General features: G+C 44.3%; 1 protein-coding gene across 1 annotated transcript in view; it reads right to left on the bottom strand.

The window, feature by feature from the left end:
* The window catches only part of ESRRB (estrogen-related receptor beta), a 108,233-nt gene extending 92,197 nt beyond the window's left edge, over positions 1 to 16,036 (bottom strand). The window contains exon 1 of the mRNA XM_009886979.1: positions 15,957 to 16,036. Coding sequence (XP_009885281.1) covers positions 15,957 to 16,036 — 80 coding nt within the window. The remainder of the gene's footprint in view (positions 1 to 15,956) is intronic.
* Between the last annotated feature and the right edge of the window lie 3,711 nt (positions 16,037 to 19,747).

Here is a 19,747-nt window from a genome sequence, read left to right as displayed (position 1 = left end):
CGGGCCGCTGGCACTGCTGAGCCTGGCACTGCAGCCGGGGCGACGGGACCGCCGGCAGCGCGGGTGACGCGAAATCGCAGCTCCGGCCCGGTCCCACCACGGGAACGATCGCAGCGGCAGCGCACAGGCTCCCCTTGCCTCTTACCCACTAATCTGTCTCTCGTGGGCACCGGCTGTAGAGTTTAGGGGGAAACAAAATCTCACGGGCATGCTGGCGGGCCGCTTTCCACCCAGACAGCGGTCCGCATGCACAGCACAGCGCACCAGTGTGACACTTTGTACATGCATGTCACAGGCACCGCTGCATGCAGACACATGACTCCACATACACACTTTGTGCACACGCACAGACCCACATCTCAGACTGACACAGCTTAATCACGGTACTCGGACATCTGCTTTCCCATACACACAAACTCTTTAATACACACACGCAGAAGAGTTCCCAAGTCCCGTTCCAAAGCAGTGTAATTCAGATGTCACTTCAGTGCAGTTTATGAAACCACACTGGAATAAATCCTGGCACATGAGACCAGAATCCGACATTCAGGATAACGGCGCATATTCCCAGCCACACTAACCAGAGATGTAGACCCTCAGAAATCCCCACAAACATCAAAACCGGCAGGCACAACTAGCCTCGTGAAAGACACGTTTTCAAAGCTCTGCATGTGTACTGGCTGCCATTAGGGTCAGCATGCTTTCACAATTCCTGCACACATTTTCACACTCACACAATTCCACTGCATAGTTACAGCAGCGTACCGATACCTACCTGAAGATCCCTCTCCATACAAGCACACCAGCCTCTCGGGCACATGCCTAGCACACGCAGTCTTGCACTGAGAGCCTGAATCGCAGAGAGGTGCCCTACAGGATCTAATTGTCCCTTGCTACCTACTCTCCACCTTCCAAACTGCACTCATACAAACCTCTCCTATGCTTCCACTTCATCTTTAGAGGTCCAGTTCTCAAATATATAAAAATATCCTTAACAGATAAAAGAGAACTAGAGGCCTTTTTAAAAGGAATATACAAACACACCTAGATAAAAGCTTCATTCTCTTATGCCAGGCAAACAAAAAGAAAAAAGTAGGAGCTAAGAGAATATTTCTTAACATAAAACTCGGTATTTAATTTGACACAAGAGTGTACAATACCAGGAGAAGCAAAGGATGAACTAGAGCGTTTCAGATGACAATGCAATGCAGCATAGAAGAAAATGCAGTGTGGTTCAGCTATAGATATGGCAATAAGCATTGACTAAATTAGGCTAAAACTTTTCATATAATAGTATTTGTAGAAACTTGAGAATATTCAGAAAAGAGGAATGGCTAAATTCACCGCCAGTGTAAAACTGTCCTTGATTTACTGAAGTCTATCAGTGCAACTTCCCCAGTACCTCCTCTACCAGACATCTTAACAAATGCCATACAAATTAATGGTATGCCTTAGCCTGTCCCCAGGCCATGTGGGGGCAAGCTGTGTGATTCTGATCAACTGTCCCTAAGCTAAGGATGTCAAAACAGTGGTTGTTTATGGTGAGAGCTACACGTGAAGATGGCACAGAAAACAGGTTAGTCTAGAAAATGGGAGTCAGAGAGAAGACTCATCCACAGTTTTAAAAGTACAGCAGAATCTGATTACCTGAATGTTGCAGGTGACACAATTCACATTATACATCTTTCCAAGAAGCAGAATTAATACGAATGGCACATATACACATATACCTTTGTATGCCTAAGTGATATATCAGCCCAGCAGAAACTCTAAGGTGCTTTAAATGTTGGAAAGACGAGAGCTTTAGTAGGGCATTAGCATTAGTAGGGTGCAAGTTTGTAAGCAATGAATCTCACTGACCACATCGGAGAGGCAGAAGGCAAGAAGGACAAAACCAGTGCCAGTGCATTTCCAACAGAAATCTGAGGTCAGAGAGGGGCTCACCAACGACCTAGTCGCCCCATGAAGAAGATTCCTGATGCGCAGTGGCAAGAGAGGCTGGAGGAGGCACACAGGGTCAGGGCCTGGGCACGCTACAGTTAAAGAGCAGTCAGGGTGTTTGCAGTGAGCTGGTTTTGATGGAAAACAATTTTCTCCAGAAAGATGCACCCTGGGTGGATCCTGACTGTGCAGAGGTTACCCCTGGTGTGGGCTTTCAGCGTATGGGAGACTAGAGTGGGAATGGCCTGGCAGGCAGGTCCTGCTGTCCCAATAGCTGATGTTTTAATTTTGCACTTTTAACTTTTATTCAGGCCGAGGTGCGGCAAGCAGGGAGCCATGCGATCGCCTGGCACAAGGTCCACAGGGCCGAATTAACTGATATAAACAATACAATGGTGGGTTTGTACTCTGGAAATGGGATGCTGCTGACAGAAGACTGCCTGGGTAAGGTGGGTATTTACAGACTGGTGCAGAAATGTAACAGTAATCTCTTCTGACCCAGTGCAAATGGACAAATGGAGCTTCCCCTGCCTTGAGAGTAGCTGTTCAAAGGCCTGGCTCTTCCTTTCTAAGAAGGATAGAAAGGAATAGTCTCTGCTGGCTGGGCCGGATTCGCCAACCTGAATTTCCCAAGAAAAAGGGCAAGAGTCCTGCAGGCTGATCTTGGAACTTCAGGAGGCTTCATCTTTTGCAAACCCCTCCGCACACAGCACTTGCTGAGCCCTTCTCACAACTTTAGCCAATTTCTCTTCCCCTCAAAGCATAAAGAAGGAGGCACTCATCTCTACATGGCTTTTCTTCAGATGTATTTTTTTAAAAAGTAACAGGACGAGGTTCAAAAGGACTCTTAAGATTAAGATGGCAGATCTGGAAACCAAAAACCTCTGTTTGGATGAATACAAGGGAGAATGGCACATGCAACAGCAGCAGAAGTGTTCCCTGTGAGCACAGCCTCTGTTTGCCGGCCTCACCAAATCCTGCCCTGGAACTGCTGCTCATTCCCTGCAGGACGGGCAGGAACAGTCGTGGCCCCTCAGTCTGTGGCCTCTGAGCAGAGCACACACACAGGTGTTCTACTGCTACCCACTGGGATGACTTTCATAAGGCAGCCTCTGGCTTTTGAGATCACTGGTTCTTCTCACACCTGGTCCAAATGCAGAGCAATGACTTTCCGTCGATGTTGGCCTTGGACAGAGCATGATCAGAGTGCTATAGGCTGATGGAGTCATAGGCAGGATCAGTACTTTGGGACGTGCAATCCCCTTCCCCAGAAAGAAAGCAAGAACTGCGAAGACACGTCTCTCTTCTTTTGCTGGCTCTTCCAAGAGATGACAGATAGAGACTTTCTTTGGAGACTTTCCCACCATCCTTTAACGACTAATCTGTTTTCGATAGATTAATTTTTTACTTTTTTAAAACTTTTATCACGGAATAATGATCAACTTTCCAGCAAGCTGACTGATTGACTGACAGAAATTTCATTTGGTCTAGCCTGCAAATCATGCCAAACAAACCTGATTTCACTTGTTGATAAGGCTAGTTTTTTGCAAATAAGTAAAATGCAGCAGAGGGAGAGGTCTAGTTACTTTTTTGGGTTTGGGATTTCTTCTTTTTTTGTCTTTTATGAAGGCCCTATTACTGTATTCTCACAAGGAAGTCAATGAAGTTGTATCTGCACGGGGCAAAAAGCATACATAATAATTAGGAGGACTAAACTGGGCAGAACAGATATGTATGCACATTCCTCTCTTGTCTGCTGGGGAAAGAAGAGTTCTATGACAAGAGACCTTTCCCAGCCCCTATCTCGTTTAAGGAATCAGCAGTTACAGAAGGGTCAGTGTGATGAATTTGAAAGACAACCCTTTCACACTTTGAGGCCAATAGTACTGCTTGGACTCACGCAAGTCACTGTGTTGCATGTCCTGATCCCTCTTGCTTTGCAAGGCTAGTAACCCTAGAGAAGAAACTTAGGTCCATTGAGCCCAGGTCCCTCATCACTGGTAGGTTTTCACCACTCCCACAGCAAACAGCTGTCCCAGATACAGACTCTATCCATGAGAACAAACCAGCCTTCTTTATTTTGAGCTCTATTCTGTTTTCCTTTACTGCACCTGACTAGTTTGCTCTCCCCACCAAAGGCAATGTCTTGTTCTCTACCAAACTCCAGCAGATTATTTTTTCCAAAAAAGCCTCTTAATTGGCCTTACAAACAACAAGCTTCCAAGATATCACCATCATCACTGCTGAAGCTTAACATCTATTTAAGCAGGAAATAGTTTTCACATTGTAATTTTTAACTAATTGCCCATCTGAACATCCTTAGACATGCTTCAAGCATTACCTAGTCTTTAAAAAAATCTGTATCATAATTCTTAACCTATAGACTGCCAAATCATAACATAAAGAGGTTATGCGGTTTGCCCCAGATCATTCTGAGCAAACGTGTAGCAGAGTAGGAGTCTGAATATAAGTGTCTTAACTCTTATTGTCATGCTTTGAATGAGAGTTCTCTGTCCCAGAAATGTGACCTTTCATTAAGTTCTGTGCTTGGATATAACGGTGTAGAGCCCTGAGATAAGACAAACATAGTTGCTACATTGCCAATGAAAAGTCAATACTTTCTTTTAATAACCCCTATTTTTGTAGGGCCAATGCTGTTTTGTGTCCTTCTTTACCTGCTTTTGTCTTTGCAGTGTTAATAGCAGGACTCTATTTCCAGAGCAGAACATGTTCTTGCTGACATCTTAGATGAAAGTGCACACGCAGACACACACACACGCACAAAGGCAAACCAGGCGAAGCCATACTAACTTTGGTAGAATTCAAAACAGGGCACCAGAGTAAGAGGCAGGAGCAGAGTATTTTAGCAAACGGGAAAGAATAAAGAGGTTAGGAAGACAGATGTTGTTTTCCAGATTTTGGAAGAGCTTATAGTAAGAAACATACAGAGAGGCAGGAGAAGAAATTATGTAGCTGGGATTATGCCTTTTGCTCTCTCTTGCATCATCAGTTAGCTGGGGTATTTGATAGGAACTTCTATCCTCCTTGCCCAGAAATACTGCAGTGTATCTGCTTTCATGTTCTGTCAGCCTACTTCTTAGCCACTCTTGTTTAACTAAGCAGACAAAAATTTTCCTCAAAAAAGAGATAATTACAGAGGTAAATGGACCTCACAGACTTAGAAGACTTCAATGGAGAGCTGTGATCTGGCTCCAAATTTTGACCTGTTGCTGATCTGTTTCTGTTACACTAGCCCTTAGTTGGGCCAGTGTGGTTCGGCAGAACATGAGCAAGACATTGACTGGAAAGTGGTTTTATTCACACTGCCAGCTACACATCATTTACTAGCACACTCACTGCTATTTCCCATCCTCTTTCCAAATTGCAGCAAAGCAGAAATGAATCCTTCCCCATCCATGATCTCAGGTGTCCACAGAGCAGTAGCTGGGATATTTGCTTAGTTACCAGGAAGAAGGAGGGAACACAAGGCATCAAGAAATCTTGGAAAAAACTTTGCTTATCTGTTGCCAATCCTCCCGCACAGAGGCATCACAAGCATGGCTTTCCCAGTATGGTGGTTCATCTGGTCAGATGGGACGTAAAACCAAACAGCATCTTTTCACCTTTAGCTTTTCTACCTCAGTACACTAGCTTCAAGTCTTATATTGCAAAGGCCAAGGAGGGAGGTCAGGAGAACAGGGGATGCTTGTTCATTCCTCTAATTTGGGAAGATGATTTGCTGCTTCTCTCTCCAAGCCCATGCATTCTAATCACCTCAGGTCCCTAATAGTCACAGTACCAGCTTCCTCACTGAACTGATCAAAAGAAAATTCTGTCTTGTCAGGAGAAATAACAGTTACTTACTGTTATGCTGCAAGGAAAGAATTAAAACATTCTTGGCACGTGTATTGATAATGCCAAATCTCTCAACCCAGAAAAGGAGTGGGGCTTAAAGAACCAAAATGCTTCAGACTTATTACTGTTAAAGAGCATGCACACTGAGGGCTAGGCAGTGAAAATGGAGGGTAATTTTTCCAAGTCTGAGATTGAAACAGGAACTTAAACACATACAAGATAACTTATTTCCCAGCAATAGCAATGAGGCCCAGACTTTACAGTTTGAATACTGTGACATGACAATAAAAAAGTGGGTAAGTGCGCAATTTCCTCTTAGCTGGGTTCTCCAAGTAAGTAACAGAGTCCTTTTGGAAAGTGACATAGGCAGTTATAAAGGAGCAAAGCAGTAAAAGGACTTCTCTATCCATGGTATAAGAGATGAAGAAAGCAAGGATTAAAGACCTTCCTTTCCCTGCAGGAACCTCCATCTGGCCTCTTCTGGGCACAGTCAATAGAAGACTATTGACTTCACCAGGTCAACCAGGCCAAATACAGAGGAGCTCTGTATTTGGCTTCCTTCTGACGAGCTGTATTAGCAGCACAACAACTGCAGGTCTCCTCTGCTCTGGCTCTCCAAACAGCTCCGTCAAGTACACAACCATTTTGAAGATTTGTTCTGTACTAACTTTAGTGTTTGAACAACAATACAGATTTTTTTCCACAATTCCCTCTTGAGTTTATTTATTACTTGAAAAACATTTATTTCACTTTCTGGACAAGAGCAAATTGGTGTGACAGATTATTTGATTAGACAGCTTTGCCAACAAATTTTATCCCAAGCTTCTTAACATACTTTTAACTTCTGAATTCCATCAACTGTATCTCATTCAGACACCTGCAGTAAAACACGTTAGGAAATTGGTGCTGTCTACAAGTCATTAACGTGCCACATTATGCCTACAGACCATGAATGATCATGGTTTTGCTGTACTTTTTCAAACAAGAAATTGAAAAAGAACAAGAAAAACAATCCTTACCTATACCACAAAACATCATTTAGAACAGGCAGGTCAACTCAGGACCATATAAACATGTCTGCTTCAGCAACACAATATGTGCACATACAGTATCAAGAGGGTAGCCAGTCACAAGGAGACAGATGCTGGTTACCAGAAAAAAAGGTTTTCTATGCAAAGGAAAGGAGAAACTCCACTAGCTTAGTCCTACTTCTGTTACGCAGCCCTCTGTACTCCAAAAGATGGCAATCTCTCTCATGTGTGGAAGTACAAGTCCCTGGATGTTTTTGAAAAGGTCTTATTGACCTGACTTCCAAGTGTTTAATTTTCTCAGAGATGAACTGCACAGAGGCAGTTGTGGGCAGCAGTAAAGCCTTCTCCTGACAGACCTGAACATGCGTCACTGGATTTCAGCAAAAATGCCTTCATCCTTCAAAGTCACATGTTGCCAGCTTCACTGTTCCTGTGGCAGCATTAGAAAAGATTACTTTTCAGTATCATTGTTAAGGCAAATTCAAATCTCAGTCCCATGGGTCTAAGGGTGACTTTGGTGCTGCAGCTTCTTAGCAACAGGTCCCCTTGGTCTCCACAGTGCTTACAAAAGAAAATCCAGTTTTGGTCTTTCGCTCATCTCTTGAACACCTTTATTTTAGCAATGATCAAAGACTACCGATGCCTCCCCTCTCTGCTTCTCTGATAAACATACCAATCTTCCACTAAATATTTGCAGTCAGATGAACTCAGTAATACTCAACTCATCTTTTAGACCTTGCCCCTCAACATTTGGTAGTATTTCATAACTCATGTGGTCAGCAATTCAGCAAAGAGTAGGCTTTTATGACATAACTTCCAGAGTTGTTGCTACCACATTCATCCTGGGAACCATATAGCCTGGTGACAGCCCTTCTCCTTGTTAAACCCACTGCTTTTTAAGAGTACCAAGAAGTTAGACAGAAGCAGGACAGAAGATAGACGTTAGGAGAGAAAGACTGTCACTGCTCCAGATACAGAGGTCTGCCAAACAGCCAATGACATGGCACCCAGGAAGGCCCTGCCTTGCTTCTGAGAGAGAAGGTATCATGCAAGAGTACCCTGAGAGACCACTTTGTTTCCAGGGGCTCATTTCATGAGGAGAGTCATTAACCTGATTGGTTGAGCAGGATGCTTAAAAAAACCACCCCAAAATGTAGCTCATTAGCCAGCAATCATTTGGATTGAATGAGCCCAGTTAGCATTATAACCATAGGCATGGCACCTGCATTCCATCCAGCTAGACTAGTGCCTCTTCCAAAGGCACTATGGTGGACTGTCATTGGCCTGCAACACAACACAAGGCTGTGCTAGCACACATCACATAGGATACCTGACCAGTACTGCAAGGATGTTGAGAACATGCCTTGCATGTCCTACTGCCCAGCCAGCATGTTCTGCTTGCAGAGGCAGTACTAATACTTCCAGAAATACAGAATACTTCTGCATAGACAAACCTAGATGACACCCATCAGATGAGCAATAAATATCTCCAGGGGTTGCACTAGGATACCAAGCACCTTTATATTTGCCTATTCACTTGCTATGTAAGGACCACTTTTTTATTATTATTTTTGAGCTACTACAGTTCATATAGACAGAGTGCAAGAGCACCAATATAAGCCCTAAATATTTGGCAAGCTGTCAAATGCCTATTAATGAGATGATGTATGTCAGCTGAACAGACAAGTGAGAACCTGCCCTCCTAACTTAGGTTCCCAAACTTTTACCTCCACACTGTCGGGCAAAGGATAAGCCCTCAGATGTCTCAGTGATTAGCTCTCTCAACGGTAAAACATATCCAAAAAGTGTAGTCTTAGAGTGGTGTAAGAGTTATTAAATGTTTGTGAGATGTCCATGAGCATCACATGTCCAGTGCTCTCAAGCAAAGGTCAATGCTAGCTTTGGTACCCAGGGAGGTCCCTTCTAGAGGTTTGTCAGCATAAGGCATGGGCAGCCTGGTAGAACCAGTAAACTGTAGCTTCACCTGCACTGCTATACTATTTCACCTCAGCCAAAACTCTTGACACAATATAAATACTCCCCAAAACCCTCTCTCTAAAAGAAGAAATTGTTCCTCCAAAAATAGGAGGAGAAGCTGGGTCATCAGATGAGGGTGAAATTGGTTTAAAAGCCATTAAGAAGAAAGCAACCCAGGCATTCAGGAGCAATCACAGCTGCTTGGGCTGATCAGGAGAGACAGAGGGAATTATTTATTTATGGACTTCTTGCTCTCCCTGAGCAGGTGTCTCCACTGGGGAAGCTTTAAGAGGAGTGGGGAGCAGGAGGCAGGTGCTGCTTGGAATCCTCCAGAGGTTTTCCTGGCCTGGGCCTCAGGAGAGTTAGATACAGTTCATGCCCAAAGCATCCAAGAGCCATCAACTTGTCTTTCTCAGAGCAGGAAAGGCCAGAAAGAGCACCACACGGATCTCTGCTGGGATGGAGCACATAGAGAGCCCCAGGCACCTAGATTGCCATGCAAGCTTTGCACAGCTTAGAGTAAGATCCCTTCAGAGCAATAGTGCTTGAGTACACAGCCGTTTCTCTCTTCTCATGGTTCAGCTGCTTTCCTTTAAACACAGATCAAGTGTCTCTAGGGACTCAGCAAGCGTTTAACAGACCTGCCTGATGGAAGGACCTCCAATGAGAAAACCAAGACCTGAAACTCCCAGTAGACATCCTCAATTCAATCCACAGCTGATAAAGCAACCCTGAAGTTACACGCAACCAGGTCCTAACTACACAGAAAGCACGTCAGACTAGTCTGTATCCAAAGCTCATCTAAACATTCTAAACTTAAGGGGGAGAAAAGGACAAGCAGATTAAGCAGGAGGAAATCTGTGAATTGAAAAAGTTAGCATGGAAATAAGGAGTTCTTGATACTGTACCAATAATTCTTTTTCAAGATACAGTACCGTCTTTCCTGATGCAATTTCTTATTGTTTCCCCAAATTGGAGGATGAAGAGGAGTTATCCCCTAAAATCACAGAGTTCCCTTCAGTATTCACAGTTGACCTCTAACCTTCACCACTAACTAAAAAAAGAGATGTAGAGACAGACAGATCTGCCAACTACCCTCTTGTTCTGGCTTTGGTCAGAGGGCCACGAAAGGGAACCAGGGCTTGGAAACTATCAAACACCACCAGAATTTTTTGTTGGAAAATGCTGTGACAGAGTAGTGTTACAAAAGGGTCACTGATAGGGACTGAACAGATCATGTGAGTGGTACAGCCTGCACTGTGTCAATTCATGTCTCCCTGCAATTCACTACTGATGAGATGCCAGAGATTGAGATGAAAAGGGCAGGAGCAGACAGTGAGCTACTGCTTTAGACACATCTCATTCAACATTCCCCATTTATTCCTGTTCTGCTTCTGCTAGTATACCTTGCATTACTTCCCAGCAATGATATTCTTCCTCAGTTCTGGTTCCAAATCAGTACATTGCTTTGTACCATTAAAGCGACTGCAAAACCAGTTGCAGTAGCAAAATAACTTATTAATGCATAAAGTGCTTTGGGAAACCTTTGGAAGAAAAAGGACTGAAGAACACGTGAATATCATCTTCATCAAGAACAGTGATCCAAGGTAGCTTCAACATCAAAAAGGCACAAAGTGTAACAGTGAGACTGTTTCAGTGAGTCCTAACTCAGACTGCCTCCTCCCCAGTCTGCTCCTCCCCACACATAACAAAGTGATTTCTGGATTTCTGCTACTTGTAAATTGATATAAACAGGTTTGTTCTCCCAGTCTGTGTTCCTCCAAACAAAGGGCAGTATAAAAAGGATCCCTTTTCCATTCAGTGAAACAGATTGTATTTGGTCTTTCCAACGAAACTTCCTTTGCTGCCCATTCAGAGACAGGTTACATTTTTAGGGTTTCTGTAACCTTTGTTTCCCTGCTCTGGGAAGAACATCATTAAGCACTGATAACTACTTAGCCCTGATGGAGGACTGCTCCAGAGAGGGTTGCATCCCCCAGGGAGCTAAAGCACAGACAACCCAGGGCTCTCTGGGGAGCTGTTCTGCTTTGACCATTGACTTGTAGCTGGAAAATCTTTACAGGACCAAACCAAATACACTGCTAGTTCATAAATGCCACGGTTATTAATTTGTGTGCTTCAACACACATTGTTTGGGAAATTCAATTCATCCTTTAATTTGCTAAATACAGCTTTAGGTTCTAAAATCCTCCAGAGTCTGTAGTGTTCTTTGCCCCTTCATGCTCATTTGCCTTTTTTATTTCCCTTCCAACTTGCCAAAAGAAGAAAAAATAAATCCATTTTGATTCTGTTCCTGGCCAGTCGACCTTACTTTCAGAGCCTGGCACACCAACTTCCTTCCCCGCCACAATGGTCAGGTTACAAAAACAAAAGGAGAACATTTGCTTCCTTGTGAAACACTTCCCATTGAGATTTTTTAGTCACAATAATTCCTCTAGCATGCTCTGTGCCGTCACAGAGTCTCAATTAAGCAGAAATACAAGGCTTAATCTGCACCCATTTACACGTATTTGACAGCCAGAAGGAGGCCTCTTCTTCCTGCTAAAGTACGCTCAGGCCTCTGCACAGATACCAAATGCCTCCATGCTGCTGGGCAGAGAGGTCCCCCAATGGCATTTGGTATTAGTGATACCCAGCGTTCACCTCCTCTCCTCACAGGCTTTCCTTGCATGAGAATGTTACTGCAGTACATCTCAAGGTACAATTTTAAATAGATTAACTTAAGCTGGTGCAAAAGGCACTCATTACTATTGAAACTAAACCTGTTTAGGCATCTAATGAGCAAAAATGAAGTGTCCTCAAACTGGCAGTAGAGCATCCACAGTTTGGATTTTCACTAGTTTAAATGGATTGTTTTCCAATCGATGCAATTTAAAGTGTACAGCTTCCTTGTGTATAAAAGATCTCTGGAGTGAGGAAACAGCAGCACTTGTAAAATAAATGACTGCCTGTGCAAGGGTGCAACACCCATTAACAAGTACCACAAAGCATCAGGGAGGAGAAGGGGCTGAGGAGATAGGGTCAGTTGCTTGCACACAGCTTGTTAGGAAATACTGCATTCAGATTGACTACCTACAAGCACCCAAGAAAGGGCATCCAGAATTGACAACCAACTAATGAAAGTTTCAGGGACATCCCAATATACTCAGGATCCTCCGTTGGCTGGGAAACACGAGGGGGAAAAAAAACACCTTCCGAGACGCAGAACATTTTCAGACACTTGCACAGCATGTGCATTACATAGGGGCACAAGTCTCAGCCAGCAGAGGATGTGGGTTAGTTATTGTAAAGTGAACACAGCATAGAGCAAAGAAGCACATCTCACAGCATTCCTGCCCTACATACCTACCACATCCCTACCACCCAGGGCAGCCCGCAGAGCGTTGCTATCAAGAAAACTCTCTCAGAAGACGCAACAACCTTTGTGGGAGGCTGGAGCCAGAATCCACTCCTGTCAAACAGCTCTCCAGACCAGGATGTGACTGCGGCTGGCGAAACATGTTAGCTAATGAAGATTGAGTCAGGCAGGCAGGCAGAGACGATCCCCTCAGCCTGTTAATCCACTTAGGGAAGGAGAAGGGAAACCTGAGCTGAATTCCTGTGCTCCCTGCAAGGGACTGTACTGTGCTGACTTTAGCACCTCGGCAGAGCAAATCCAGCCAGAGCTGGAGTGGGGAGAGCTCTGGGTGCAAGACTAGTGTTTTTGGGAGACAGGAGCAAGAGCAGAGGCAGGGAACATCAGTCCCTCAGGAGAGAGCCAGGATCGGGTTTTGTGTCCAGTGGGAACTAGTGAAGCAAACTGAGCTTTACTTGCCCTTTCACCAGGAGAAAGCAAGAAGGGGCTGAATGTGAGCTTTTGCCCAACAGCAGGGCAGGGAGAACACACACACCTTACACCTTTCTCACAGGGCAAAAAGGCTTCCCAAGGGGTCGACTCAGATTCCTGGGTTAGAAAGGCAGAGAGAGCGTTTGTGCCTCGAACACCCATCCCAAGAGTGACAGAAAGCCAGCATTGCCTCCCTAACTAGCGCTTGCTGTGATGATGGGTGCCAATCCCACGAAATGTCAGATTATCCTTAACCACCAGAGGGTGCTCCCCATCTCAAAGACAGATTCAATGTCACAGATGCACCCAGACAGCTAGAGAAGCCTTTATTTCCAGCAATCGTGGAATCCAGCTAGGGAAAAATTAGAAAATTAATAATAATAATTAACGAATCCGATCCTCTGTTTCCCCATCCCTCCTGGCTGGGCAAGGTAAGGCCCTCTGTTGTATTTGTCCTCTGCATCCTGCTCAGTCAGGTGATTTTCCTCACATTGGAGGTTAAATCACTTTTATTCTTTTCTCCTAGATGTGGATCCAGAGCAGCAAATAAACATTTTCCACTTGGCAGGTCTGTAAAGAGTGAGACTCTGCCTTGCCTGCCTCTGAGCACAGTTAGGATCACACCTTCCAGTCACAGGCAGTTTTTGCAATGCCGAGGCCTGACCTTACCCCTGCACTGCCACAGCGGTGTGGCAGCCACTAGCCTGTATGCTTAGGTTCATTTTCCCCCCTCTGTCCTAAGCTGGTTTTCCAGAGGGCAGAATGCCTGTTGTGCAGAGAATCCTCTGGTTGGTGTTTTCAAAACATCAGTTTTGGGACACTAACACTACCTAACTCCTCCAATAAGACCCCTGTGGGGAAAGACTGTTCTCTTTGGTCATGCAGTGCCCCCACAGCCTCTCTTCCTTCTCTCGTCGAAGGAAAGCAGAGGCGTGTGACTGAGATCGCACACTCAGGAACTGTGCACCTGGTGACACCCCACCTTGTGCCTTGGCTTCCCATTTGTGCATGTTAGAAGTAATACCCCAGAGTTGCATCATATGCAGAGAACAGAGCAGTTAGGATGAAATCATAATGGTTATATTGCACCCTGAGATTCAGAAAAGAGAGAGTTTAGAGCATGCCAAGTAAGATCAGGCGCCTATGCAAAACAGACTAGCTCTGCTGACGTGTCTGGCATAACATCTGTTTGTCCTAGCCCCAGTTTACTTTGATAGTCCAGGTCTGAATATCTCATGGGGAAACCAGCTCTCGTTGATGGCTCCCACCCAGCACATGTGCTGCATCTTGCTGTCTGACCACTACAAGAACAGATTGTTGTATTTTTTTAATTGCTCTTTCCTCTCTCCTTTGGCCAGTAGTGTCAGGCCCTGCCTGAGGGGATTTTCATCAGAGTTCCTTCTCTCGGGTACCCTGGCATCACTTTTTGTTGTCTGATGAAACTGTTAAAACTGAGCAGTTAAACCACTGCACAAAGGACACTCATTCAGTCTCTTACACAGATTAAAATGTGTTCGATAGGTTTGGATTACTTCATTTCCAGAATGAACCATTATCTGCAGTACATGTGTGAACCAGTGCTTTCCAAGTCACCAACTGGCCAACAAGGCTAGTCATCCTTGAGAGGCATCACATTCTACAGCCTAAATAGGCCAATGAATTCTTCTTCCAGTATTTTGAGATTGTGAAAAGAAGGGGAAAATATAAGAGAAAAAGATTTTATGATACGTTTCTTAGACATCTGCAAGAGACAATAATACCTCCTACAAACAAAATGTCAGGGGTATATGTCACAGCTCCACTTACACTATTCGTAACATTCTCCCTTGGAATTATAGCAAATAGAAGACATGCCATGGAAGGGTTAACCAGCATTAAGTTTGGACAGTGATGATCGCAGCACCATTAACACTCAACTTCTCAACTTGATAGATTTTAACACTACACCATTACCAGTATAGTCAGTATATATTTGTTCCTAAACATGCACATAATCAGTCATCAAAAGTGTGGTTATTTAAAATTAGGTATTTTGAGCATTGCATATCTGCCTACTTTCACTAGGAGCTTTAAGATTTGCCATTCTTCCTCCACCCATTACAGCAAAGACTTTTAAAGTAATTTCATAGCCCTAGTGACATTCTCCTCTTGCATATTGCTGCATAGGAAAATTACTGGGGTTTTTATTGTTTTAATTACTGCTAGCAGGTTGTAAGATCTCAAATATCCCCAATTCCTTCACTGTTAAGAACAGCAGCATCTGGGTTTCAGTTTTGCTCATGATGGCAAATTACAGGGTCAAATCTGCCTTTCTCACTCACACAAATCTTCAGCTTAGTGGAGATTACAATTTGTGGAATACAAAATATACAAGATGAGCAGGTTTTGACTACCTGCAATTAGCTGATCTGCAACTATATGAAATGGCAACACTTAATCCAAATGGAGAGGCCAGGACAACACTATCTTACAGCACATAAATCTGCAAAGCATAAGAGGACCTGTGAAACAAAGACAAACAGAAAGCCTGTATGTTAAATAAGGCAGACTACAAATGAAGTCAAGAATTAGGAAATGGCACAGTTTTGTTTACTTGTGAGAAATACTCTTAGCCCTCATGTACATATGTATTATTTTATAGCCCTTAAGTGCACAATCATATTTTTTCCACAGTACCCCATCTCAGACTGTGCTCAGAAGGGATTGTTCCCATGTAATGAGCAGCTCTTTGAGATGCTAGTTTCTGCTCATTGTTCAGCGTGTGGCCCCAGGCCTTATTTACTGCACATTATTCAAACCTGGCTCTAGAGATTTATTCATTTCCTTATGTGTTTTTCTATGGGCTTATCATTACACTGTCCAAGAGCTTCACCAGTCCAAGATCATTTATTTTCACGCACCTCTATGAGAGGAGGGGGTATTTTTATTCCTATTTTCCAGGTGAATGACTGAAGACTATTAAAATGTATTTGCTAATTCTGGGTGCCCAGTCTGAGACACCAATAGCCTGACTGATCTGTGCTTGTATAGCACTTTGGGTTCAGTGGATTCGCATTCACTTCATTTGCAACTGTAAGCACTCAGTGTTTCCGTAAAGCAGGTCCTTTGGGATAAAAAAGGTCCCCTATAAAATAAGGAATGCACAATTAAAAAACCGCTGGCACAACAGCTGATTCAAAAAACCTGAAAACTATCATACAGAAATGGTCACAGAAAAAAGTCAACTGGCAGGTCAGAATTTCACTGCCTCAGCTATAAAAGCTTCCCTTTCTCTCCTGCAGTCCCTTGTCTCACTCAGTACACACCTGACAAATGAGGCAGGGGTCCTACAGATGGTGTCTTTCACTGTGCAACTCTGATTTATCTCAGAGCAGGTCCACTGCATGCAGTGAATGAGGCAGGGGTCCTGTGGAAGAAACAGCGCACAGTGATGAAACTAAAACGAGTCGTGTAAGACACACAGCCAGGTAGACAGAAGTTCATGCAGAGGATGATTGGTCTTTCCTCAGCTTCCAGTTCTTGCATTATCCCCCTTCAAAGTGCCCTTTTCACAAAGTTTTTTGTTTCTTTTACAGTGAACAAATTCCCTCATGAGGCATCACAATGACGCCTTTGTGAATTATCAAGAGAGATGAATCCAGCCTGTGGACCACTACAACCAAGATAATGGACTAAATGGGCTGCAAGGGTAGCTCATCCTCCTTTGTGAAGACTGACATGAGGAGCATGAAACACTGGGTGAATTTCAGACACTGATGATAACTGAGGAATAACGATTCAGAGGCTCTTCCAACTATTTAACCCAAGTCATGCCTCTTGCTCTGTCCTCTCCAGACCATCCCAGCCTACTTTCTTCTCTTCACTGCCTTTGCCTTCTCACCCCATCCCTTTCCTTTGCCCTCATCTCATCCCTCCAAACACCATTCCCCACGCTCCACAGCCCCAGCCTCCTTGTTCAACAGCTGCTTGTAACTATTTGCTTCCACGCCTCACCTTTTTGCCCAGCTCCCTTTGCCCTGCCTTTTCATTACTGTTTGGTGGCCCCGCTTACTGCCCCAATGCAGTCCCAGCTGTCCCTGCAGTCTGGCACCAAAACACAAGCTGATTTAGAGCTTTGCAAAGAGGGATCTTCTTGATTTGTTTTTAAGTGGAAGGAATGCGTAATTCAAGAACATGGCATACTCCCTAATTTTTCTTTAAAAAAAAATATTGCTGGTTTTGATAAAAATTTCCACAGAACAAGTCTATCAGAAGCATAGAAAGTGTTTGCAGTGATGATTAAAGCTTGGCAGTGGTATGGACAGCTGAAACTAAGTTTTACAGGAAGCACTATTAAAAAAACATAGTGCTACTAGTCTGTTGTACATGGCAGTGAAAATGAAGATAAAAATTAAGGAAGTTGGTTAAGCAAGAAAGAGTGCTGCTGCCATCTCTTTTTAAGAATTACCACGGCTGGGTACATTAGCATTTGGATGGCAGCATTTGAAAGAAAGTGCACTGCTTGAAATCCTTCATATACTATCCTGGTCGCTTATAGGTGCCAGTGCTTATTTGATATACACACCTGCACCCATCCCAAGCATGCATCAGCTGGACATAAAATAATACACATCTTAACATTTCACAGAGTCACAGAATATAGGGCTAGGACCAGCTCAGGTGTTTGGTGCATCCCTCCGTCCCAATGGAGGATCAGCAATAGCAGCATTATTTTTGACAGATGTTCTGAAAAAACTTTCAGCCCATCTCGGTCTGTTCTAATGCTCCTGCATCAGTGCTTATAAAAGTTTGTAACATCAAACTGAAATCTCCCACATTGCAATCAAAGCCCATTTACTTCCAGCTCTATCAACAATGGACATAGCAAATGGCTTAATCACTTCCTCTTGGACAAAGACTCTTACTATCTGAAGACACATTCCTCGGACCTTGCCTAATATCTAGATTTCCATGACAGAAATATTAACCTGCCTAACAGAAACAAATTAGCATTAGCACCTCAGTCCCTCTAAGTTCATTCCTGGGTCTCCAAGTGCATCACTTGGAAGGCCACAGATATTTTATGAACACCTACAACAAGGAACAAGGTTGCAACTAGCAGGCTGGCTTGCTCTAGACAATCCAAACTTCCCTTCACTTCTAGGGGGCTCCAATCAATTCAGTAGTAATGTCTCACTGCAGTAAAAAAAGGAACAAGGTTGCAACTAGCAGGCTGGCTTGCTCTAGACAATCCAAACTTCCCTTCACTTCTAGGGGGCTCCAATCAATTCAGTAGTAATGTTGTCCCACTGCAAAAAAAAAAAAAAAAAACAAAAAAAAAAACAAACCCAAAAAGTGGTTTAGCCCTTCAATGAGGCAAATCTCCCAGCTGGATTCAATTTCTTGTGCTCTTTCAAAATCTTGAGTTGAAATTTTGGGAAACATGAGAAAATACCTTCTGATAAATCAAGACTATCATCTATTACATTCACTACACTAGTAGCAGCAACATTTCTTAGCTGTCCTTGATGAAGCCGAGAGCTGTGCCCGTGGTCCTGACTTCCAGTGCTGTGCCTTGAGCACAAACCAATCTTTTCTCACTGACAAGCAATGAAGACCTGCCAGATTTCATATGAAACAGCTCCCAGGAAACTGGAAGTCGGCATCCTTGGTACATGGGGGCATGACAGTGTACAGAATGGCTGGAGTTGTAACTAAAAATGTCATAAAGTTAAAAATGTAGGATGTGAGCTCCCAGGGAAGCCAGGAGCCCCTCCGTGCAGAAACAGAGGTCCCTTCTCTACCATACGTGGTGTGACGGGGTAAGGGGAACTCACAGCTCAAAGGTGCATGCAACTGCTCTGTACTGTGTGTTTGCACAACTGCGTGAGAGTGTATCCCTTGGTGATGTTATTCACAGGCCTTGGCCGACAGTAAATAAGACAGTGGAACTTGATTCATGCGGGATGACAGGAAATCTATAACGTGTGGGCTCTATAATCTGCTCGCTACTGCGTAGCAAAATGAAAGAACAACAGTCCAATTACCGAGTCCTTGCTGATCCCAAGCACATCCTCCAGATCTTGTTCTGCTCAGAGCAATGGGAGTCTGTTGGCACCAAGGGAAAGCAAGCTCTGGCACAGGCCATCTTCCATGCTGGGATGGCAACAGTATTTTGGAAGCACCAGGCTACCTTACAGCGCATAGAAATGCAGACAAGACTGTAACATGAACTTCACAGCAAATTCATGGAGAGCAACAGCCTGCTGAGCTCAGTTCACCAAAGGACCATTCACATGGACACCAATTGCCGCACTCCACTGCAGGCATCCCATGTCCCAAAGTGCTGGCTGAGCCAGAGAGCAGCGATCCACCATGGCAGTCTGGCCCAACCACTTGGTTTGGTGGCGATTCTGAATGCCATTCCCCTGTGATAACACAAACCAATCAGGATGCAGCCCCCTGAAACTAAAAACAGGGCTATGATCCAGCAGGACGTAGCAGCTGGGTCACAAATGGTGTCCAAAAAGCACCTTAATGGGAAGGAGATAAAAGCTGGAGAGAAATGTGGATTCTGGGGCAAGACAGAAGAGGGATGGCTGCTCCCTCATGCTGGCCCATGAGGGAGCAGGGAGGAAGTCTGCAACAGCAGCAGCTGCAGAGCAGGCTGCTCTCCTACCATCAATGTTGAGGACAAAGGGAAAGACGGAAGAAGGTTTCTTTTGGACAAAACAGCAATGGTGGCAGTGGGAGGGAGGATGGCTGCCAATTCCAGACAGAAGAAGGAAATAATTTTGCTTCCTACTGTGCAGTGTCAGAAAACCCACAGGGCTGCCCAAGGCTGGGAAGGCACAGGACAGCTCAGCTGAGGATCCTGGCAGCTTAGAGGAGACAGTTCTCTCATTTTTCTCTAACCAAACTTATACTTGTCATTCCTTGTGTCTCTGGCCCTTACCACTTAACACCTTTCAGATCTATCTTCTGCTCCCTAGGAAAGGGGCAAGGGGAACCTTTCTCACTCTGGCAACAGGTAAACAGCATGGCAGGATGGGCAGGGGGGAACAATTTCCTCTCCATCCCTAGCAAAGGCCTTCTTTGCTGAGTGCACACTCTGGGG

Source organism: Charadrius vociferus, unplaced genomic scaffold (assembly GCF_000708025.1).
Source record: "Charadrius vociferus isolate BGI_N301 unplaced genomic scaffold, ASM70802v2 scaffold14, whole genome shotgun sequence".
In the NCBI taxonomy this organism is placed as follows: domain Eukaryota; kingdom Metazoa; phylum Chordata; class Aves; order Charadriiformes; family Charadriidae; genus Charadrius; species Charadrius vociferus.
Note: the sequence above shows the minus strand (reverse complement) of the source record. Positions and strands in the feature narration are given on the sequence as shown.